Source organism: Labrus mixtus, chromosome 20 (genome assembly GCF_963584025.1).
Source record: "Labrus mixtus chromosome 20, fLabMix1.1, whole genome shotgun sequence".
NCBI lineage: Eukaryota > Metazoa > Chordata > Actinopteri > Labriformes > Labridae > Labrus > Labrus mixtus.
The window spans coordinates 22655343-22679948 of record NC_083631.1 but is presented as its reverse complement, the minus strand read 5'-3'; the positions used below and the strand labels follow the sequence as shown (position 1 = coordinate 22679948).

The window sequence follows — 24606 nt, the reverse complement described above, 5'->3', positions numbered from 1 at the left end:
AGAGTCAAAAGATGAACTCCATTTAAAATTTATAAAAAAGGAGCTGCAACAACTCATGAACCAATCAGTCTTTGAAAGATTGTGGAAAAAAATCAGATACCGACATATCGGCCGATATCTTTCTTAGATCTGTTCGATCTGTAGAGACTGAGATGGACACACATTTATTGTGTTGATGCAGTTTTCAAACACTTGTGGAAAAGATTAATAATGAAGACAAGATGGTCACGCAACTGGAAAGTAACTCTGCGTATACGTGCATCATCGCTCGACACTCTGGAGATAATGCTTTTTGTAATCCATATAGCGCCCTCTTCTGGTGAAATACAATGAAACACTCTTTGACTGGTGAATAAATCTAGAGATATCAGCACATATCTGCAATAAAATGAACAGACAGCGATCGTCACTGGATATGCTCATATCGGCCGATATTATCAGCAGGTTAATTTATGGATCAGGCTCTATTAGAATCTGAGCTGCATAGCTCAAATGGTTAAATATTTAGCTCGATGATACATTTGAACACAATTAGCTGAACCAAACTTGAGCTAGGAGAAGCCCAAATCGCTAAATATTTAAATAATTGATCAATCTTTCTGGTGATATGCTGTTCAAACTGAGCTAGCAGGTGCGCTAATGGCTAACTATTTTAACTAACAATCCTTCGAGTGATGATTAGCTGTTCAAACTTAAAGGTCCCATATTCTGCTTTTTCTGGTTTTATATTCTCTTTAGTGTGTTTTCCATGTATCCTGTGCATGTTTAGTCACATCTATGTGCAAAAATTCAAAGTCTGCGGAAACGCAGCTTCTCCTACCTCCTCCTGTTAGCTGTAGCATTAGCTGCATGTAACGTTCGGTTCTAGCCCCCCTCGAAAAAAATGTGTCAGTCCAACGTCATTGTCAGTGTGAGATCACTGATCTAAGCCCATTGGCTCGTTGTGGCAAGCCCTGCAGCTCAGCGTGCTGAGCAACTGACCAATAACGACAGAGCGGATCGGCAGACCAATCAGAGCAGACTTGGCCCACGTGGGGTCTAACAGTGTGGGCTCAACAGAGTGCAGCTGACGGACTCAGAGCGGAGAGGGAGCAAGGAGGAGCAGTACATGAAAACAGACACTTTATCTATTGTGAACGTACAAAAGTAGGAACATAGATTAAATATACGAACCCCAAAAAGGGCAGAATATGGGCTCTTTAATGCTGTACAGCAACCAAATCCTTAAAAATGTCAATAAAATATAAATCTTTTTAGTGACAAGTTTCTTAAAACTGAGATACAGAGCGTCCATGTCATAAATATTTTATATAATCCTTCTTTTAGCGCCCAAAGGGAGATATATTTTAGTCAAATAATTCTTATTTAAGTGATTTTAAGGGAAAACATTCAGACATTTGCTGGTCGCAGCTTCTTAAAATGAAACGTTTGCAGCTCTTTGTCATGTTGATTTTTTTTTTAATGTTTATTTTAAAGTAGAAGTGACTCGGGTTAGGATCACTTTGGAACATTTTGTAGACCGATAGATTGACTCAGAAAGTTGTTCCTAGATGAATCAATTTGAAGGTTCAAATGTTTGTTGCAGCACTTTTCTATAGAAGTAAAGGACTCACCTCCACCCCGACATGACAACACCGTCATTCCTTCATTGTGTTATAAGAAAGAATATGCAAATAAAATAAAATGAGGGACAGCGAGGAAATGAAACATGCACAAAGGGAGAAAGCATTCCCATCACGAACACACACAGATGGATGGGCGCAGAGGGCAGTACACACCTGGTCAGGACGGACGGTGCAGAAGGATTCGTCGGTAGAGTCAGAGGACAGGGAAAGCGAGTGGACTTTGGTCAGACGTGACTGTATGTCAAGCTGAAACAGCATGCAGAGGTCCACACATAAATACACAGAGCGGCCATGCAAGACACAGGCAGAGGAAACACAGAAGAGCAAAATGAAAAAAAAATATCAGAAAAAGCAAAGAGTCAAAAGCAGAGAAACGATGTGAGGCGTGTTGCTCCTTTTTTAACCTGAGTGCAGAGATAAAACTGACGCCCTTTTGAGTCTCTGTTATAGCAGGTAAGTTGGTTTGTATGTCAACAAGTCTCAGTGAATGAAAGTATATTTTCAACACGGTTTAGAGGCACCTCAGGGTTCACTACGAGGCTTCCTTAAAGTTAGTGAGGTGAAATACCCGCACTAATAAGATGCAGCCGAGTTACTCAGAAGTGTTTTTCTCTTTTTAGAGACAGGACGGTGGATAGAGAGAAATCAGGGAGAGACAGAGAGAGAGAGAGAGAGAGAAAGAGAGAGAGAGAGACACAGAGGGAGAGTGGGGAAGGAGCCACAGGTCACCCGCTTGGAGGACTACAGCCTCCGTACATGGGGTGTCTGCACTAACCACGAGACTACCAGCACCCCTGCCCCTGAAGTTGATTTCAGGGGCAGGTTGTCCTGAAGTTATCCAGACACTTTCAGGAGTGCATGTGTGAAAACATCTCGAGTTGCTCTTTCACATGTTTCCCCTCACAGGAGGCTCCAGAAGTACGAGTGTAATGTTTACAACGTACCCAAGATGGTGGACAAAACGCAGTGACAGATTGTTTGTTTTTCTGCAGGAGAAAAGCTTTGTTTACATCCTTGCTGTTGTTTAGAACAAACAGTGTGACAAGAACAAGGATCCTCTATGTTTTTGTGAAGACAATAATGTCGAGGCAGCTCACTCAAAGAACGCCCGGGTGTCATTAAACTGGTTTCTGCTCTACAGCCCGAGGAAGTGAACTACTTGACTTGTTGCTCACAGTGTATTTCAACAGCCAGCAGCCAGGCAACACGACAACAAAACAAAAAGTCATAACACCTGATCATAACTCGAAGACAGCGAGTCACAAGCAGCAACGACAGTAAACATGCAGAGAGGAAACCTCGAGCAACACCGAACACAACAACTCAGACCGTCAGTCCTACAACAGGAAAAACAATCAAAGCAGCGTTTGACTGACAGGCAGCTCAGTTTTAGTGTGAGACAGTGATCGTGTGTGTGTGTGTGTGTGTGCGCGCGGAGAAAGACTTTAGGTGTGTTCCTGCATGACGTGCCTGTGATAACTTGCGACTTTAAAAACAACCCAAACCTGCTAAACAGTTTCACACACCAACAGACAGCGAGGGCTGGGCCTCCTTTGTCTTTCCTCAGGCCGATACTCTCTCTCTTTTTTTGTGTGTGAATAATTTAGTGTTTTAACTGCGGGAGCAAAAGTGAGGGGGTCGAAGGTCGAGGGGGGGGTGAACACGTGATCATAAAAGGTCAGGAGGGAGAGAGTCTATAAAAAAATGACAACCAACATTTTTGTATAAAGAAGAAGAACCTTTAAAGATCTGTTTCTACAGCGATGCTCTGCTCCTACCATGTGTGCTGGGTTTTTTTTTTGTTTTTGGGGAGTGTGTGTGTTTTTTGTGTGTAGATGTGTGTGTGTCTGTTACCTCGGAGAGTGTGCTGCAGAGTGTGGCGAGCTGATGCGAGGTGTTCTGTCTCAGGTCCGGGCTGGTCCAGGCCTGCCTCAGTCTCTCTCTCTCGAAGGACAGAACCTCATGAACAGACTTGAGGGAAGCATGAACTACAAAAACAAAACACATGACGTCTTTGTTATTCACTGATTTCATTCTTCTTTTTATTGCCGTTCAGCAAACATCCTTACTAACTGCATCTCATCCACTTACATATCAAACAAACATGTCTGCCTAAAGTCCAAAAAGGTTCATGTATAGGGCAGGAAAACAACTCAAAGCTTGAGTTGTTTTCAGTCTGAAAGGGGCTATGACGAGACCTCTGAGAGGGTGATATAAAGGAGCTTTAATTCACTAATTTACTTTAACAAACTTCAGAGTCTACACCTTTAAGGAAGAGGGGTAAGGAAAATATAACATGGAAATACATAAAACAAACTTCTAGTCTAAAAAGTTAAGAAACTGGGACTCTAGTCATTAAAAATAAAGACCTCTCTGGGAAGCGATGCAGATGTCCTGGTGGAGCTTCTTGGCCTCGGGCGAGGTCACCTGAGGGTTGGACAGCTGAGAGTAGACGTAGTCAGGGATGGACTGAACCGACGCTCCCAAACCACCACCATTGCCATTACTGCTCAGGTGACTGGAGGTAAACTGAAGAAGAGAAGACAAGTTTATTCATAGAGCAGCTTTCAGACAGCAGGCAATTCACAGAGCTGCACATAGACTCAACGAGCATTTCAAACACTTCATAAAAGATTTTAAACAGAATGCAAACACCATCTACACAAAGTAGACATGTGTGCATGATCAAATGTGCAAGTGCATGTACACACCAGCATGAAAACACACGGACATAAAACAAAACAACAAGGCGAGGTAAAAAGATTTAGATAAAAAAAAAAAAACAAGATGGAGGTGTGATATCAGGACTGAAAGATTCAAGTTGATGTTTGAAAAATGTTTGAGGAATAAGGAAATGAGTCGGTCTTACCATTCCCAACGCTTCAACGCGAGACAAAGTCCTGGAGTGACCGAACACCTTCCCCGTCTTCTTCTTTGGTTTTTCCAGAGAGATATTCTAAAAAATAAAAATCAGACAGATTTAAAACTTCCTTAAAAACACAATATAAAACATTGAACACAACATTATGTGAGTTATTACAAAAACACAACCTGAGAAAACAAAAGATGGAAGCTTTGTCTTTCTTTATGAGTCTCAAGATAAAGAAAAAGATGTAACTTAATTCATTTGTGACTCTGACACCTAGTGTTTAAAATGGGTACTGCAGAGCTATGCCACCCCCTCCCCCCTCCCCCGCCCCCTCCTCTCTAGAGTCGATGCTCACGCAGGTTGCCATGTGGTGGACACTGAAGCTTCAGTGTTTATCCAGAACACTCACCTGCATACTGATTCTCATCTCCAGGTCTGTGTTTGTGATCGGCAGGCCTCCCTCCAGCCAATGAAGACGCTGAATGAGCTGCGCGAGTTCAGTCAGCTCGACCTGACAGCGAGCCAAGTCTGAAGAACCCGGGGTCAAAAACAGGAGAGGGGAGAACGAGCAGAACGAGAAGTTTAACATCAGTTCATAAGAAAAAAAAATAAGAAAAAAAGAAAAACACGTGTTTGTTATTTTTTAACGTCTGAGGTGATTCTCACCGTTTGATGTGGCGCTGATGTCGTGGGTCTGCTGCAGCCAGGACGACACCTTGTTGGTCACGTCTGGGTTAGAGGAGGGGTCGGGGGCGGGGCTCATGATCTCTGGTTGGTATACTGATGCTGAGCTGGCGTAATGCGGAGGCTGGAAGAACATAATCACAGAGTCAGTCAGGATGTAAAACTTGATTTACAGGATGTCTTTTCTTGGATTTCTGGGCAATTCTTCCAGTTTTTCAAAAGTAAATCGGATGAGATCCAAATCTTAAAAACGGGCTTTTCAAAATAAAATAAAAGGATAACAAAATTGGAAAAGATGAAGCTATCTAATCTTTGTTTTTTTATCTGGATAGGCCATTCAGTTTTGAGTAAAATAAGCCTAAAACTTCACCAACCGTTGATCTGTTTTGCTGGGCGAGCGTGGCCATGGCGGGCAGGTTGCTCGGTCCAATGGAAAGCGCGTGAAGGACGCCGTGATGGACGCTCATCGCCTCGTTTTTCCTGAACACTCGATGAGCACACAGTTTGGTCAGCCAGATGTAGAAGACGTCCTGGCTCTTTGCCTACAAGGAAGGAAAGAAGAGAGAGAAATGTTAACCTCACTAATTTTCCCCTCCTCCACAATCTGCGGCTCAGGATGTCGTTGTCAGGGAGCGTTACCATGAGGTGGTATAGATTGTCTCCAGCGTCCAGGTCTATACGTTTGGACTTCTTGTTGACGGACATGACGGCCAGGCTGACATCCAGAGAGCCATGAAGCTTCCCTCTCTGAATCTGAAACACAAACATTGTTATGATCAGTTCAATTATCTTTATGGAGACGGTAAAGACTTCACTGGATTCAAAGACAACGAACCACATTACTTACATCTTGCTGCGTCTTGGAGTATTTTAGAATTCCTTTCTCCAACAAGAAGTATCTCTGAAAAGACCAAAGTGAAGCGTTAAACTCAATCTGTCAACTGTGTTCTGAGTGCAGAATCACCAGGCAGCTGGTCCCATACAGCTTAGTGAAGTTTGAAATAAGTCGATTACATCACAACAAAAAAGCAGATGTTGATTGCAACATATTCAAAACACATTAAATTTGACCAAACAACCCTTGAACCCATTTCAAGGGTAGTGGTCAATTGCAACATCTGACATTAAATAAAAGGTCACATATTATTTAAAATCCACTTCACCATGTTCCTCTAACACTAACATGTGTCTCTAGTCCGTCTTCAAACCCCCCAATGATGAGAAAAGTCCATCCTCTCCGTCTTTTCAGAAAATGTGTGCTCAAACAGGCCGTTTGGAGATTTTCCCTTCATGACATCACAAAGGGCAGTAGCCCCTCCCCCAGGTGGGTGACACTCCCACAGCTAGGTGTTTGTTCTGCCCTCTGAGTCTGCCTTCTCACCGTAAACAATAGGACATGGAGTGAGAAAGCACCGAGACCACCCAAGCCCTTCCAGAGAGGGGGCGTGGTCAGACACAGCTCATTTACATATTTAAAGGTACAGACACAGAAACAGCCTGTTCTGAGCAGGGCTGAAATAGAGGGGTTTATAGACATGATCAAATACAGGATCAGAGTGGATTTAGAACAAGAAACTTCACACACATGTTTTGAGGAGCTCTGAGAATTATTTAAACTGAAGAGGAGGAGGAGATGTGACCTTTAAAAATATATAATTTGGTTTGGATAGTTACTGAGAGATATTAAAAAAGGAGGCAACTGTCCCCCAGTCTACTTCTCAACAATACTCATAATAATCATTGTGGTGGGCTCACCTTGTGCCAGCCTTTGAGCGGGTACTTCCTCCTCTTCATCAGGTAACCCTCACAGATTCCGGGAATAGTGAGGTCAGGAACCGATCCGGAGACTGCATACATGTCCATGTTCTGCAAATCGTCCATCACCTCCCAGTGACGAGACTACCACACACACACGGAGAAATAAAACACAATTCATATAAAGACTCTGATCTCTGGTGAGCGTGTGGAGCTGGAATGGTGAACTATTCCTTTAGAAACAGCCACTTCATTGACGACTCTCAACTTTGTCAACATCTTTTTTTTACCTGTTTTGATTGTCTGTTGGATCCAGTGCTGCTGCTCCGTGAGTGGCCCGGTTTGAACGTGCTGGCTGGGGATTTGTCGGTGCAGCTGATAATTGATTGGCTGCTGCTCAGAGGGGGCGGGACTACCTGAGGGTCCATGGATGCGATGTGATGAGAATAGCGATGCATGGAAAGGTTGAAGGGACCTTCAGGACAGGCTGCGTCTCATGGCAAAAGGAACGGCACTGCAGAGGATACAAACATTTAGATACAGTTTCAAATCACATTTAAATTCCAGAATGAGACACAACTTGGTCACACTTCTCTGATTACTTTATTTGATGTAAGATGTTACATATCAACTCTCTCATCCAGGTCTATACTCGCCCACTACACTCTGCCAATGAAAGGCGTCTGATCCAACAGGTTGTTTAAAATCTCCATGATTTTATTTGTATCTGTTAGAGTTGATGCAGCAGGAAAGCCCTTACATGAACATGTTACCTGGTTGTGGGGGAATTATACTACAACTCAAATAGGTAAAAATATCTTCCAAATATTAAGTCTACAGCTATGCATAGAAGGGTTACATTTACAGAAAACATATGTTTGCAAAAGCACACCTAGGCTGCCATTCAAGTTCACGTTTTCAATGTAAAACTTAAAAAAAAAAAAAAAAAAAAAAAGCACAATATAGGGCTTGATCCCTTCTTCTTGCCCTGAGTTCCCGCAGGTTTTGATATATAAAGACAGGACTAAATGAAAGGCCCCTATACATTTATTGTTTGGATTTAATTGTTGGGTGTTTATCATCTTTTGTTTAACACAATTAAACACTCTGTTGTTAAGGCCAAAAAAAACTAAACAAGAAAGAAAGTAAGAGCTTTGTTAAATATGCAAAAAATGTAATTCAGCTCAAAACAACCTGAAAGCCACTGAGTCACCAGTGAACAATTAAATGCATAATGAGGATGAAACCACAGACAATGATCTATTGTTCCCCCCTTTCCGTCGCTCGCATTCCTGTTTCTCTTTCAGAAGAGGAAAATGGCCGCTCAAAGAGGAAGTGCTCAATGTGGAAATACAAGTTGAAGGTTTTGAAAAGCTTTTGCTTCTGTTGAAGACACTACCACATGGGAGTCTTTAGGTGAATATCTGACACCAAGCATTAACTCTGTTATTTTCTGCTTGTTGTTGAGTAAGATTTTTCCATTTCCTCCCGTCTTCCCCTTCATCGAACTTTCTCCGCTGAGCAGGAAGAGGAAGAGGCTTTCCACCAGTCAGTCTGGTTCTGCTCGAGCTTTCTGCCTGAGAGATTTATGACAACTTCTTGCTTATTACTAGTTTCATGTTGATACTCTGGACTTAAAACTGATCCAGCCTTCACTCTTTCCTCTGTCGCCCCCCCCCCCAGTGGTGGAAAGAACTACCAAACTCCATTCGATCTGCAGAGTCCCTCTGCACCTTTAAGAGAAAGCTAAAGACCCGGCTCTTTATGAACACCTGCACACTTGATGATTATTATGATGATGAGATTTAGGATGTCCTTTCTGCTGAGTAAATATCAAGAACAACAATGATTTGGTTTCAAGCCTGAGTAAAAAATTTGCCGTTATAAGTTGGACTATACGAGTTTATCAACCTTGCTAGAGGCTTTAACTTCAAGGTCTCTGAGACCATAAAGCCTCTGATGACAAATTATTTAAGAAATGGAACATGCATAACATGTCGTAAAACACAGCTGACCAACTCCTGTGAGTGAACAAGGCCTCTGTTGAACACTATCTTCATGTTTATGGATATATGATAATGTAAACATTTTATTAAACAATGACAGAATGATTTGGTTTTTACCTTGCTGGATCACCGAGTCATCTAAGATGGATACGTATAGTTTGATATACTGACATGCTTGCTGATGCACAACAATTAACATCTTTTAAAACAGGTAGACTTGTTTTTTATTCCATTTGTAAAGGGACCATGTAGGTTCATATTAAACATGAGTGTCTCCACTCGATGTCTTGCACCACGGATGGTTGGAAGCTAATTTAAAGCAAACACCAGCAGTCTGAGGAAGAGATTTTTCCACAACGCTGCAGAACTTTAATTTAATAAAACAAGTGCAATACAAGCCCCATGTGCAACGTTCACTTGCTAATCTATTTTCTTTTTAAAGTTGTCAAAAATGTTGGATACCATGTGTTTTAAAACTAGAGCCGGACCGATTATTCGGCCAGCCGATAATATCAAGTGACTATCGGTATCGGCTAATTTTAAATTGCAGATATGCACCGATATTACTAGAGCTATTAACCAGTCAAAGAGCATTTCATTGTATTACACTCACATTTCTTTTTCACCAGCAGAGGTGTATGAATTGCAACAAGCATCATCACTCTCCAGAGTGTCAAGCGGTGAGGTACAGAACATCCCCCAGATGAGTGACCATCTTGTCTACGTTATATATTTTTGTAAGTGCTTTAGAGGGATCAATGCAATTAATGTGTATATCTATATTCATTACTACAGATCGAACAAAGATCTAAGAAAGATACCGGCCGATGTATCGGTATCAGATTTTTTTTTCTCCCAAATGTCGATATCCCCAGAAATCCCATATCAGTCGGGCCCTAATTAAAATGTTACAATCTCAGCCATCTTGATGATCGGTAGTGTTGAAAAGTAAAAAAAACTTCTTTAAATCTTCAGTTATTTGAAACCCAAAGCTGCAGCAGGAGAAGGAGCGATAGCAGCGTCTAAAATGTACAAATACCTTAGCAAAGCTTTAAGTCTGAAAATCCTTATTGCCGTTTTAATAACTGCGCCTTATTCTATTGTCGTATTTCAATCATTTATCGGTTTTTGATGCAGCCTCTCAGCCAAAGACTTTCACATGTTTGTAGTGTAGTGAAAACATCTTGATTTTCTGAAGATTTAAAGTGGCTCAAACCATAAAACTGCAAAGTAGGGCAACAATTAAAAGCCAGTTAATCCTGAGTGATAATAACAAATGAAACACACCTGTGTTGGCCTGATTGTTAACAAGCTGCCGCTCCTGTTGTAGCCCACGGACAGTTCCTTTAACTTTCCCCTTTAGAGCTGCAAGATTTCTCCTCAATGTTCCCGTTCCCAAAAAAAAGCCACTGAGAGAATAAGGATTCTTCTTTTGAAAGTTCTCCTGTAAATCTCCCATGTGTCCTCCAAGTCTCACCGTGTCTCACTGAGAGCAAAGCCACACCTGACTGAGGAGGGGCCTGTCAGACTGGTGCATATCAAAACCGGCAGGTATCTGGGCGGGGCTGGAAGGAAGAGCAACAGTCTCCTCTACCTGACCAAACAGGCCGGCCGGCTCCAATGCCAAGAGGATGACAATGTATGGAACTGTTTGCTTTTCAGCAGATGAGCATTGGAAACGAAGAAATCTCTTGCACGGTGCTTAGAGATGAATTCTGGTCTGCAAGGAGGCAAAGCGGGAGCAAGTGTTGCTTAGTGCAGTGCTTCTCAGCAAGTCTAGACTCAAGACCCACCACCAAGTCCTTGAGAAATCGTGACCCACATTTCTAGTATTCAAAAAGGTGCAGTTACAAAAACTATAAAGGGAACAAAGAGACCAAACAAAAGAAACATTTCAAAAGGTGCTTCATAGACTTTTCAACACATCAGGCACACATAAGTGACCCACTGAAAGTAGCTCCATGACCCACTTCTGAGTCCCAACCTGTTGACCTCGGTCACAAAAATGCAGCTGTTAAAAATACCGGCTTCCTTCAACACTTTAGGCCAAAACCGACATGTAACCAAATGTATTTTCCTTAGTTTTATCTTCTCTGTATCTTCTTTGAGTTTTGAGCTAGCTAAAAAGTGCGGGCGACGAGAAGTAGAACAAAGAAAGAGAAGATCCTTTATGTAACTACTGGTGAGGTCATGCAGTTTGTGTCAGCGAAAGGATTTTATGGTTTGAATTTTACGGATTCAAATGAAGGAATGCAAGAACAGTGGAGGTACGGGACGATGGCTGCAGTGTTTTAAGTATTGCATGCGTATCCAAAGCCACCTGACTTGAGGGTTAATAACCTATAACAGATTTTGTATTTGATTAAAGAGTCCCTGAAAGTTTTTATGGTGATGCCAATGTTCTGATTTCCATTTGTGGTTTGTCCAGAAGCGTCCACTCCATAGTTTTAGCGAGCGTTGCGATCTTTACATCTTTGTTTGTTGCTTTTTTATAAAACCTGTTTTTTTGCAAGTCGTCTCTCCTGAAGCTCAAATAGTTTCCAACAGATAAAAAGAGCTGCTTCCATTTCTCTTCTCTCCTTCTTGAGCTATCATACCGCTTTGTCTCCGTTAAATCTGAGAAAGGCTGACAGATAGCCGGGGCTTCACCTGATGTTAGACAGCTGTGTCCATGTGTTTATAAAAAATCCATAAAAACCATTTGTGTCCAACAGGTAGAGAAAGATCAAGAGGAGCATGACAGGGCCCAAACATTCCCTACATGCTTTTCACCACACATCACCATGTGATTGCAGACCTCGATTACTCACAGTAAGAGGCATTTCGGTTATAGCTGCTGATGACACGCACCTTATAAGGCTGTATGAGCTCACCATACCACGGCAGCCATATTGACACTCCTGATATACTCAGGAGGAAGGAGTGGATAAACCATTCACTTTTAATTGAAAATACCCAACAAGGTCCATTACTAGGTATTTTACTGATTATGTGGAATATGTTTCCTTAATGGAGTTCTAATAAAGGACACACAGATCAATGGACAAAGAATACTGGTTCATCTCAGACATTAGCAAGAAAGCCAATGTTATGCAATCAAATGTGCATAAACAAAGTGCATTAAATGGGGCACAGACGGCTTAGCGGTTAGGTCACACCCCATGTACGTAGGTTCTAGTTCTCCAAGCGGGCAACTCGGGTTCAAGTCCAACCTGCGGCTCCTTGGCTGCATGCCATTCCCCACTCTCTCTCTCCCGTTTCCTACTCTATCCACCGTCCTGTCAAATAAAGCCATATCACACGAGTTATAAAAACAGTCCATCTGGTTACACAGTCTGTGTGACACCAAGAAAATGGAGCTAACTAACCATTTCATCACCACAAAATGTATACTTAGGTCAACTCAAAGGAGTGGTAAGTCATGTGTACTAGGGCAGCTAAGATATACTCATCCAATGTCTTCATAATACTGATAATGATACTTGGGTGCAAATTGGTATACTTCAGTATTGTGGTGTAATATTGTTTTCTTGACACAACAGCATGGGATGCAATACGAGTCATATTTTGTGAAGCAATAAAAGTAAGCGCTTCCTGCTTTCACAATATTTGGAGGGCATGTGGGTATATCCTTCCACTACATCCTGTTGTTCTTGCCACTGCTTCTCTTTGAAGCTACATTGATGCTGCCCAAGTCTAATCCGCTCTGCAGCACTCAGCTTTACAGGAAGTGTCACCATCTTACTTCTATGCCAATCGGTCCAACCTTGAACCAGTAACCAAGCAAGCGGCTCAACAAACCAAACATGTGAAGCTACAAATGTGAAACTATAATCAGAAGAAAACTTCAGAATAAATGACCTTGTAATCTTGCTATTCCAGTTAGTGAAGATATCCTCCTGAGGGTGAGCTGTCACTCATGAGTTAAATATCCCTAAAGCACCTCATCCAAAAAGAACAAAACAAAAAGCATCTCCAAGTCTAGATCATTGCACAGGTATGACACTAATATATTGAGTCATTAGCTAGGACAGAGGATTCACGCAGAAGAACAATGTGAAGTATGCGGACGGACCAGTAACCAGAGAGAGAGCAGGGCTCGAGATAAAGCTCTGGCAGCGTTTAAACTCGCTGGCAGCACAAAACAAGGCATGTGACATTTGTAGAATTAGGTTTTTCAAATTCTACAAATTCATTCAACAGCAAAACGTCTCCTGTAACCCACTGCCAGTTCAAAGAACTGTCACAAACAAGATCTTCAGCTTCACAGCCATCGCTCAGTAACACTCGTGATCAACACTCGTGATCAACAACGTGACCCTGAACATCCCTGACTCTGGTTGAGTCAGTGATGTGTTCAGCTCAAGCGGGGCTACTCAGACTGAATGTTGACCAAGAGAATGAAGCTTTAAGGATCCAGCTCTGAATGCTAATCAGAAAGCTAAGAAAGTAGAAGGACTTTGTTGTTGTTGTTGTTGTTGCATTAAGGGTAAGATACAGATGAATGAATGTGGACAAACAAGATACAAGTGACTTGCTGCGTTATCTTTTTAGGGATCCATGAAGGACAAAATGAACGACCTGGTATTTTGTCTGACCTCAATGACTGAAAACACTTAAGATTCAAATCCATTAACATGACCATCTCAACATGACCTGGATGACTGAGAACCTCCACAGACAAACAAAAAGCTTCCTGATTGAAAGCACACACACACTAAAACAACTTCCAAAAGTCTAAGAGGTAAATCTAAACAGCATGTCATTTCATCGTTTTAAGTTTGGGGGACACTGAAGGTCCCAAGAAGCTAAATTACAAGGAGAACAGAGAATCAGAAATGTCACAGTGGAGCAAAAGTTCAAAATAGTGAACTAAAAATAAATCTTTTCCATCCTTAGTTACGAATAAGTCCCCAACAAATACCTCCAAAATAGACAAACATTACAAATCATACAGGCCGACAGAGAGACACATAACAGGTCACTTGATTACAAAAAAGTAAACCTGAATATCAATGAGCAAACATCGAAAGGTAGCCAAGACTGTCTGGAACTGAAAACAGACAAACCTGTAGTACAGACAACATTTAAAAATAGATCTAATATAAAAAGAGCCAGTTCCTCATGTAGTCATTTGGGAGCCAGCATTTGAAGAGTGCAATTCATCTCACGGTGTTTAAGAAGTAGTCGGCTGCCTCCATTGAGCGGGAGAGCGACTAGTTCATTCCCAATGAAAAGTAGTGATGAGATGTCATGGTGCGTTCAAATGCACAGCAACAGGGTGCCACCGAACACTTCAAATTTGGAAAACAACTCTAGTAAAACCTAAAAAGTAGACATCTTGAACGGCCATTTAGCTAATGAAATTTGTATTGCAACTCTTGTAAAAAAAAAAAAAAAAAAAAAAGCACCAACAGCAAAACACAACAGAAGGGTTCAGTTCAATCACTGAACTAGCTGTGGTGCTATAGTGACTAAATGTTCATGTACTCAACTGTAATCAGGATTATTTCTGCTGTCAAGTTGGGAATTTAGTCTTCAAGGCGGCCTTATTGTACGAGGTCTGACGTTTGCAGCTCTGGATTCAACCAATTCTATTTCTCTCTCTGACCTCATGCATCCATCACACTTAGAAAAAGACAAAACACAAGGAAAGCACAAACTTTAAGATTCACTTTTACCACATCTGCAGCCATATGTTAAGTCTTATATATGGAAGTCAGCAGAGCAGCAAATCAATCGTTAAAACACAACCTCACAGTTCTAAGAACTATTCCTATGGGATTGTTAACGTAAAACTTCTTATCTTTGTTGCAGTAAAAGAATATGAATGTCTAAAATAAGATTGTATCATAGTGTTTGGTAAAAGGGAAGTGTTTTTCCAGAACAGTATGTCCCTTCACGTTTGTGTCGATGTGATGTCAGACCAAAGACCTGAACGGACCGGTTCTTTCTCTCACTCAAATCTCGACTATCCTCCATCTTTCACCTCCGCCCTCCATACAGGAATGTACCAGAAAGAACATGCACAAGCTAACTGGGCACGTGACTGATGTCTCAATGTTTACAACAGTGTTTACCGTGTTTAAGAGAAGGAAACGTCAAGATTTTCAGTCCTACATATCAAACTTGTTTGGGGCAATCCCGGTACTCTCCAAGCATCTGGATCTTTATACCACTCACACCACCAAATCTGGGCAGATCAGTACTGTGGTTGGGAACACACCCAAAACGGAAAGGAAGTGTGAATAAGACTTTCAATTGGCCTGATTATCCTGTAGCCTGAGCCAGGCTTAATCCACCATGACACAACTAGCTTTAGCATTCAACCATGTCTTATATTTCTGGTTTGATAGTTTCAGCTGCACAGTAGCCTATAGGAAAATAATAAAATGACTAGCTACCCTAAAGTTAGGCAGCTAAGTAAGTTAGCAAGGAGACATTCAATGTTAATGTAAGCATCTTAAGTTTGCCGTTACTGGGTCCTCAAATGTAAGTTCACATTTAAGCCCAGAAATGTGTTTAAATGCTTTCTTAATATTTTATGATAGTTTGTCAATTGCTCAACAGTCAAGAAGCAGTGATAGCCTGATGCTAACTCTTTGTCCCACTCATTACATTTTATAAATTTTTGGAAGTCCCATTGTTCAACCGAGTCCAAAGGTTTTATTTAACATTTTATTTGTTTGTATTGATTTGTTGCAGGTCAGATGAGCTCTGACTGGATAACTTGGAATTCAAAACACTTAAATCTGACCACATGCAAGCTAACTCTTGTGCTTCATTTAGATAGCTCCAACATTGTGGATTTGACATTCAGGGCTTAAGTAGGTTAACCCAGATCTGATTATCTTGACTGGATCTGGATCTGGATCTGGAGGAAACCATAGGATTGAAAACTCAAAAAGTAGGACAGATTTGGGCCCAGGGTTTTGAAATGATCTAGTCTACAGTTATGTGATGCCTCCCCCCTGTGGATTTTATCAGGACTCCTACAATTCAAGCTTTTCAGAGCAAAATTAATGAAATCAAGACAACACAATGAAGTGTTGGAAAAGTGTTCATCCAGTCCTACAGGACGAGTGCAGACAGGAACCAGGCTTAATAAACAGGTTTGATTTAACTGAACAACACCCTAAAGATCACAACACACCGTGAGAAACAGTTAATGACGCAATTTAAACATAAAAACAAAAGATTTATCACGTTTTTTATTTAAATTTTTCTTAAAACATTTGTCGTTTAACTACTTTACGAAAAGAAAACGACACAAAGATGGCGTAGACATCGTTTTATATGACATACAGTTAAATGTTCTGACTAAATATGAAGACAGAAAAATAAAACTTTTAATTTAAACAACAGTTTAATTTTAAAATTTAAAAAAAAATAATGTTTTTTAAAAGAACCGTTAGGCCTGATTGGAACGCGCGTGCACTTAAAATGCAAACGGCTGACGTCACATTTAAATTAACGTCAACTCGACCATTTTAACGTTTTTTAAAAAACAGAACTCACCTGTATTAATACTAGTTAGGCGTCCTGTCCGACTGGGAACCAGCAGCTGAACTGGGGGGGAAACTCTGTCCACCGGTGTTTTAACGGCCTCGATCTGCTACAACCGCATCCGCGTGCTACTGACTACACCTGCACAGGTGTACTGACGGTACAGGTGCATTATGGGAACATCTTCCGCTTCTTCCTTTTTTTTTTTTTAATCACGCCTAGATTTTGTATTTTAGATTTGATTAACAAACAAACACACAACAGATTAAGATTTAAAGGTGAAGTAACTTAATTATTTTCTGTTGAATTGTATTTAATTATTTTTAGTATTTTGCATTTGTTATGTTCTTGCTGTTGTTTATATTCTTCTGTGTTTGGCTTAGTTTGCTTTGTTCTTGTTTTTGCTGTTTGTCAAAGCACTTTGTAAACCTGTGTTTTTAAAAGGTGCTATATAAATAAAGTTATTATTATTATTAATATTATTATTATTATTATTATTAAGGTGAGTGCAAATTAACCAGGAATGACCACATTAAAGGTGCACTATGAAGTTTTGGTAGAAACATTTGAAAGTTGGAGAAATGCACAGATTCTGTGGTATATGTTCATAACTTTATACACAAACTGTCCTCAGAGGAACATTTGGCCCCTGTAACACTGTTTGAAGATGAAATGCTACGAGAGAAGTTATGATGGGGGGCCGCAACAGTGAAAGCGTAACTCTCCTGGTAGCTTTTTTGTCACGTTTGAGTGTGAAAAGTGAAATAAGGGAACATTATCCAGGCTTATATGAAGAAATTCCAAGCAACCTGTTAAAATAAAGTCTTTGGTTGTTTTGTTTTTTTAATGATTTGTATTTATTATTGATTCATTTATTTGCCATAACAAATGACTTACATCAGATTGTGTAGTCAGTCTTCTTCAGAAATATAATCTGTTTGAATTTAGCCTTCGGTTTGCTGTGTTTTGAGCACTTAATTAATTTTTGAAGACAAGCTTTTAATTGGTTGACTTTATTTATGTGACGTTTAACTAATTAGACCTCAGTTCTCTGTTCACGGTGTTGAAATATGATAAGAGATAAAATGAATAGTGTTTTGTTTCTCGTGTTTCTACAAGGACAGCATTGCATTCAAACAAAGGCTGCTGTATGTTCAGTTAACTTTTGTTTAAACAAAGAGTGTAAAAGTTATTTATCTTTTTACCACCATGTAGTGACCTCTACCGACCACTAGGTGTCAGTAAAGTTAGGTTAACCCTTTTAAATCAACAGACTGTAAGAACAAATGAGACCAGACGAATTTATCAGGACTGAACAACATTTTTTATTTTGTTTGTTTTTTATACCTCCAGAACTTTTGTACAACAGCAACATTTCCAAGACCTGAACATGACCACGCCTGTCAGTTTTCAAGGCTTTAATGAAGCACAACATAACAACAACCAAACAGGGAGGGGGGTGGGGGGGGGACATGACCTCTTCACCTCCATGCTAAAGAAGAGCTGCAATCAATAGTTTGGCAATCACATCAAGTCCACTATAGGATCTGCTTCTCATGTAACCCTATGATAAAATGATAAAACAAATCAAAAGGAATGCCGACTGTTAGTGACCCTATACGAGTCAAGCAAACTGACATGGAGAGCGAGAGGAGCGAGAGGCGGACACTGGAGGACAACAGCAGGAAGAAAGGAATTACACAACATGAAGAACACTCAAACAGTGTCGAATTATGATGGGAAGCTTTAGAAAACAGCATAAGAAGTCTGTTATGCCCAGTCTGTATTTGGAATAAAAGGAGCACTCACACATTGTTTATTCTTACAGAAGTCCTGAGAGGACATGCATCAGCACATTTATTACATTTTCCCTCAATAACAGATACTTTCTGATTGTTTTCTCCAGATCTCAATATTTATTTTGCACTTTCAGAGTTTCAAAGAACAAAACCAACACACACAAAAAGACTTGTCTCACCTCATTGGTGTGTGTAGGGCGGCAAAGGTGGCGTGGCATGGCATGTAGTGGACCGACCTATTGTTTTGTTTTCTAGATCGCCAGAAATCATCCCATTATCACGAGAAAACAGGCTTTGTTACCTCGCGATAATGAGATACACTAATCCGTTTTAACAAGGAAACCAGCTGTGATAATCAGAGCGCTTCAATTATCTTATCACAGGAAAATTAAGAGTCTTGTCGAGATATGATAAGGTCTCCAGAAAACAAAATGGGTTGTTACCTTGAGATGATGAGATGAATGAATCCATTATCACAGGATAAAGAGCGCCGTTAGCCCGAGATAACGAGAAGCTTAATCCGTGTTCTCAGGGAAAGCATCATTAGTATCAGGAGGTGAAGATATTAAAGTCGAGATAACTGAACTGAACTCATTATCTCGGAGAAACCAGCTTTGAGACCTGGAGAGGAGGAAACTGGACCGTACACATTATCAGATGAATAACTCAAATGCACGAGAACATGTCCGCTCAGGGCTTCCGTACAGGTGCATAGCTTATTATTAAAACGTTGAGTGTTTGCATGTCCAGGTGTTTTTTTTTTTTTCTATCATGCTTATTGTAACTTAATGATTCCATTGTCACTTGTTGAAGCGTTATGGGAGCTCGTCTGAAGACATGAACAAATCAGCATCAGTTTAAATGATCATCTCTGGAGGAGTTCAAGCTTTAGTTCTGTACAAGTTCAGGACGTTCATCATATTTAGTGACGATCAGGACTTTTGTTTTTCTATGTTCCCTAACTCCTCTCCTGGTCACCTTTCTGGAAAGTTTTTTTAATATTTACTCATTTTCATATTCATACTTTTCACTTTTAAAACCACATTTTTTTAAGCCCTACAGCTGAAGAAGTTTTTGAAAATTATGTTATATTTGTTTCATTTGTCGTCAAACCCGGACTGGAAAAATCTCAACCTGTTGGCTGTAAAAGATCTCACCGGTGACTTCCTGGTTTCTGATTGATTTCTCATCTTATTTCCCTCCTTTGATGTCATTTTGTCATATTTTTTTTTAGCAACATCTTATACATTGCTGGGAATCTGTACAGCTTTCTGGACAACCTAATATAAATATCATACAATATTGTATATATTTTTTTAAATTATATTTATAATGTTTAAGTTGTTCTAGTTAAGAAGTTGGTTTTAAGTTTATTTTTTTATGTTTCCTGTTATGCATCAAAAACACAGACACTCATTCTTTGCATGAGGAAACTGAACAGTTGCAGACGCTGACATCTAGTGGAGGAAAGCATGAACCTAAATTGACAAATTGGTTGGAGTACAGTAATTATCTGTTTATTCAGCAAACGCCATCTTTAAGTATTAAATCAGATTGAGAAGAAACCATTTCCAGAGCAGTGCAAACCCTTCATTTGACATCTGTTGTCATGAAACTAAATCCTCATTCAGAGCGAGGAGAGCGGCTGAGGAACTCGAGGAGTGAACTGTTTGTTCCCAATAACCTACTTTGATTAACTCAAGTACGGGATGATCACGAGTGCCTTTAACCTAAAGAACAGCAGGGGTTTACACATAAAATAAATGCACCGTCAACACCGCAAATCAGCATCGGTTTCAGCACAACAATGAGAGAAACAGCAGAACAACAAAAAGGGGAATACAGGTGGATGACGACGAAACTGACGGCTTCTTATCTGGTGAACAGATTTCAACAGCACGAGGGGGGAAAAGAAAAGAAAAGCAGAACTTTTTGAATCACACACAGGAATCACTGTTTTTCAGAGCTGCTGATGTCGTACGTGGTCTGGTTGTTTCAGGTCCGGTTGAAAAAGAGCGGATTCAAACCGGGGCCCGGAGGACACACAAGGCACAGGACTCGAAAAAAAGCCAAAGTGTCACTCTCTCAAACTTCCTCCCGACCTTTATTCCTCTCCTCTTGAATCAAAGTGAACACGGCTACTCTGAAAGAGGAGTCTGCTCCGATGTTTTCGACTCAGGCCCATCACCTCTTTCTCCATTCAGGCTCCTTTTTCCTGCTTGAGCTTCAAAATCTGAAACATCTTTAATCCGTCTCTGCAGTGCTTTCAAATGTTTGAGCCATGAAAGAAACTCTCTGTATCGAGGAGCAACAACGGTCGGTTGGTCTCAAAATCTTTGTGCAGCTTCCAAGTGACAGCTGCTTAGCTACATAAGTAGCAACAAACACGCCGCTCCAGGCTAAATATTCCAGCATTCAACAAGTGGATGGAGCTCACTTCTCATTGTGAAGAGGCCGACTCTTCTCTTTCTGGAAACATCTGAGCGACAGAAGCCTGATTCCTCTTAAATCCCCCGGACTCTAAAGCCTGAAACACAGGCGCATAAATCTCTGCAGTGATTTTCTTCCTCCACTGTAAACAAAACAAAAAAGAGGTGCCTTTGTCTTTGTAGTCCTTGGCGTTGAGTCGAGCACCGTGCAGGGACCGTGTGTGTGGGGGGGCAGGGGGGGGGGAGTCAGGGCTGGGAGCTGCCCTGGCTGTCGGGGTCAGTCCCTGAGGAGCTGGTGTCTGAGTCTGAGTCGTCGTTCTTGTGGTTGTCCTCCGCCAGGCTCTTCTCTCTGATGCGCCTGTGGGTGGCGCCGAGGCGAGTCAGCAGGCCCTGGTAGTCGAAACGGCCGCGCTTCTCACCGAACGGGTCCTGGCAGAGAGAGGGGGAGGGGTTAGTGGAAAACAAAAACATAAAAATACAAACCAGACAGTGTAGGCTAAAGCTTGTTATATGTAACCTTTTTTACTAAGCGTTCAATGACAGTTCACTTTTATTCTACTTGATTGATTTGAGAGGTTAGAATCAAAAAGAGTCACCTGCATGTTCTGTCCCTGCAGATGAAGTCTCTCTTTGCACACTCCCTCGTAGAAATCATAATATTCCAGGAAGGACTTTTCCATCACGCTCCTGAAAACACACACAGATGAGCAGGAATCAGCCGGTGAGTAGAATGACCACACGAGTAAAGGGGGGGGGGGGGGGGGGGGGGGGGAATTGATGACACCCGTTGACCGTTTCAAGCTCCTTTTTTCTTTTCATTGAGTGAATTCAAACAGCTCCAATACTTTCAGGTCATTTCACTTAAGTTAGGAACCTTCCTAACCAAAAATAAATATTCAATCTGACCCCGGGGTCATTAGAAAGATGTTCTAGAAAGATAGAGAATTAGAAAAGTAGTAAAAGAAATGTTTGTTCTTCTCACCACAGAGCCTCTGGACAGGGGACTTTTCCCTCCAACATGTCACACACAGCCACTCTCATGGTCTCATGACGGATACACTCGTTGTAGTTCTTACTGTCACCTGGATGACGTTCCTGAGAGAGAGAGACACACACACACAGGTAAGACGGTAAGATTATAGAGACTCCTCACAGATGTGCATTAATCAAAGCAGACAGAAGCAGACAAAGCGTACCTGCTCAAAGCCGGGCTCATTGTGGTACGGGTTCTCCGTCATCAGAGACTGGATGGAGATGAGGACAGAGGAAATACTCTGAGCTGGACTCCATGCTGGACCTGTCCACGTCCTACACACAAACACACCCACACACACACACACACTCATGAACTCCAAGTTGTGAGACGGAAACATCCCAACCATCAGACACAGAGACTCTTAACTAGAAGAAGAATCCCAAACTCACCCCAGGATGCTGAGGCAGACTTTTCCATTGCGGTAAAAGTTGGGGTTGAAGCGGACCGTGTTGTGACCGGTGGTGATGAGTTTGACTCGCGGCGGGTGGATGGGATAGTCCGGAGGGCAGCGGAACAGAAAGAGGAAGAAGCCGCCCTCGTATGGCGTGTCGAACGGCCCTGTGATCAGAGCGTGGATCTGCAGAAAGTGAAAGAAGAAGAAGAAGGTGTCAGTCTGTGAAAAGTCTCTGAGTTTGTTTAGAGCCATTTTCACTTATAGACTCCTGAACATCTAAAATCCTTGTGATCTGGTGGTTCTTCTTCTGGTTATTTTTACAGTCTATGGTTCACACATGCACCTCACAGGGGGTGACTATCGCAGTCGGACAGCAGGGGCGGGGTCGTACACTGATCGCAGAGAATACACGTCACACACAGGTTGAAGATTACTGTGAGTAAGCTGCGTCTGCTTAGTGCCCTCTGACACGGGGGATCTGGCTTTTTACCTTGGTCATGTCTTGAGGATCAGGGACGACAAACATCCCTGGAGGAGGCTCCTTGTAGATGGACATGATGTCCCTGGAGAGAGAGAGAGAGAGGGAGAGAGATCAAGAGGGGGACCTCTAAAAAAAATGATACCAGTTTCAATACCACAGCAACAAAAAAAAAAGGCGTCATTTATTAATTAGAGATGCATGTAATGTTTTCTTTGTTGCTGTGGTATTGAAACTTGTATCATTTTAAAACTAAGATTAAGATTTAAGATTTACTTTATTGATCCCACAAGGGGAAATTTCTGTTTTTACACTCTGTAAGTCATGAACACACACATCCAGACAAACAGGATCCTATGAGGGATGTCAGGGTGACGGGGCGGCCCACAGCGGGCGCTCCTGGGCTGGTGGTGGGGAGGGGGTTTGGTGCCTTGCTCAGGGGCACCTCAGCAGGTGATCTGGCACCTCTCCGGCTACCAGACCAACTTCCAGATTTGGTCCGCACCGGGACTTGAACCGGCGACCCTCCGGTTCTCAACCCAGGTCCCGACAGACTGAGCTACTGCCGCCCCCATTTTGCGTTTGGGCTCGGCATATTGTTTGAAGAATGACACAATAAAATCAATCAAACTGTGTGAGTATTTTATTGTGTTTGTTTTATTGGGATGACTTCTTGTGAAACAGTAAACAATAGTTGACTTACAGTAACTACATGTTTAACTTGTTGGACCTGAAGCCAGACTTCCCTCTTTGTTGGTTTCCAGTAATGAACGAAACTTAATAGAAAAGTATCACTTTCGATTTTGACACTCAGGTGAGTTCAGGGCCTAACTAACCTGTAAACACACAAACAGGTAAACAAGTGGTACCTCTTTATCCTCAGGATACACTGCTGGGAAGCCTTCTCGTTGTCCCAGTCCGTGCTGAGGGTCGGGTCCCAGGAAGTGGCGTGGATTTGGGACAGGAGGCCCGCTCCTGCCACCCCAGCCACCCCGGCGACCCCTAGCCCGACCCCGGGTATGGGGGATGAGGAGTGCACGTTGGGAGACAGAGGCACGGTGGCCGGTGGAGAAGAGCCGGGGGTGAAGGTGCTTCCAAACCCGGCTGCGGTGACGGCGGACATGGGGGCCACCAGGGCGGTTAGGCCACTCTGCGCGGCCGCGGCGAGAGGAGGGGAGGCCGGGCTGGAGTTGGAGTGAGCACCGCCGGCTGCTGAGTGTCCCCCCGGCAGAGAGTTCACCAAAGTCGGCAGCAGAGACGTCCCGCTGCCCTGTCCGGTAACGCCTAAACCAAGGGCACCGCCGCTGCTCTGGTCTCCGAAGCTGTCCGCCATAACTCCCGAGCTAACAAGCCGAAGTAAAAGAACCGCGTCGACTAATCGATGAGGCTAACGGTTACCTGCATTGACAGTCACCTGTGCTTGTTTCAGTCCGGATCAGAGAGCAGAGAGACGGGGAAGGAGTGAACGCAGAGGCGAGGCCACACAACAAGGCATTTCTTCCCACGACATGGTGGCTACTTATCGTTAGCTTCAGTGGGGTTTTTTTTTCCTCCCCTGAGGTCTTTAAAAAAAGTGTGAAGTCGTTTCCTGAAACGTCCCGTCGTCCCCTCGACGACTCACGAAGAAGCACACCGACTGGTTGTTACCGGTTTTATGAAATATCACGTCGATATATTTGATATTTTTAAAACCAACACTCCTCTGCTCCATTCACACACAACGCAACTTCAGGGTCCTGCTAACTGAGCTAACATCGCACATCCGGCTGAACCTTCAAAATAAAAGTCCTGTTTGACTGTTTGGGATGTTGCAATTATTCTCATTTGTAATAGATAGATAGATAGATAGATAGATACTTTATTGATCCCGAGGGAAATTCAAAGCATCCAGTAGCAGGTTACAAAGACATGACATGAAACATTTGTTACAAATTAAGTCGCAAAAAAAGCCGCAAAGACCGCACCCCCCTCCCATACATATATATTAACCTGAAAAAAAGATTTAAAGAATACCCCTAGATGAAT

At 42.0% G+C, this 24606-nt stretch overlaps 2 protein-coding genes across 4 annotated transcripts in view; both read right to left on the bottom strand.

The window, feature by feature from the left end:
* LOC132954072 (oxysterol-binding protein-related protein 7-like) overlaps positions 1 to 16609 on the bottom strand; it is a 22445-nt gene extending 5836 nt beyond the window's left edge. Inside the window, exons 1-12 of one of the 3 annotated variants that reach the window (XM_061026524.1) lie at positions 16458 to 16609; positions 7224 to 7447; positions 6934 to 7077; positions 6026 to 6079; positions 5818 to 5931; positions 5553 to 5720; positions 5161 to 5302; positions 4904 to 5022; positions 4495 to 4581; positions 3995 to 4154; positions 3480 to 3613; positions 1779 to 1871 (exon numbers count right to left, since the gene is read on the bottom strand). In XM_061026524.1, coding sequence (XP_060882507.1) covers positions 1779 to 1871; positions 3480 to 3613; positions 3995 to 4154; positions 4495 to 4581; positions 4904 to 5022; positions 5161 to 5302; positions 5553 to 5720; positions 5818 to 5931; positions 6026 to 6079; positions 6934 to 7077; positions 7224 to 7391 — 1383 coding nt within the window. In that variant the 5' untranslated portion in view covers positions 7392 to 7447; positions 16458 to 16609. Of the gene's footprint in view, positions 1 to 1778; positions 1872 to 3479; positions 3614 to 3994; positions 4155 to 4494; positions 4582 to 4903; positions 5023 to 5160; positions 5303 to 5552; positions 5721 to 5817; positions 5932 to 6025; positions 6080 to 6933; positions 7078 to 7223; positions 7448 to 10226; positions 10413 to 16457 lie in introns of those variants that run through there. The other 2 variants (XM_061026523.1, XM_061026525.1) reach the window with 2 other exon arrangements.
* A 1137-nt stretch (positions 16610 to 17746) lies between these two features.
* ube2z (ubiquitin-conjugating enzyme E2Z) lies at positions 17747 to 24343 on the bottom strand. Its single transcript, XM_061065488.1, has 7 exons — positions 23451 to 24343; positions 22594 to 22666; positions 22099 to 22286; positions 21870 to 21981; positions 21656 to 21768; positions 21270 to 21360; positions 17747 to 21102 (listed from the first exon to the last, which is right to left on the bottom strand). The coding sequence occupies exons 1-7, from the start codon at positions 23912 to 23914 to the stop codon at positions 20920 to 20922; spliced, it is 1224 nt and encodes a 407-aa protein (XP_060921471.1). The 5' UTR covers positions 23915 to 24343; the 3' UTR covers positions 17747 to 20919.
* Positions 24344 to 24606: the final 263 nt, after the last annotated feature.

Coding starts and splice junctions, on each gene's coding strand:
- ube2z (XM_061065488.1), bottom strand. CDS start 23,914: ATGGCGGACAGCTTCGGAGACCAGAGCAGCGGCGGTGCCCTTGGTTTA. Junction 22,287..22,593: donor ATCCTCAAGACATGACCAAG/GTAAAAAGCCAG, acceptor CACTTTCTGCAG/ATCCACGCTCTGATCACAGG. Junction 21,361..21,655: donor CCCTGTCCAGAGGCTCTGTG/GTGAGAAGAACA, acceptor GTGTGTTTTCAG/GAGCGTGATGGAAAAGTCCT.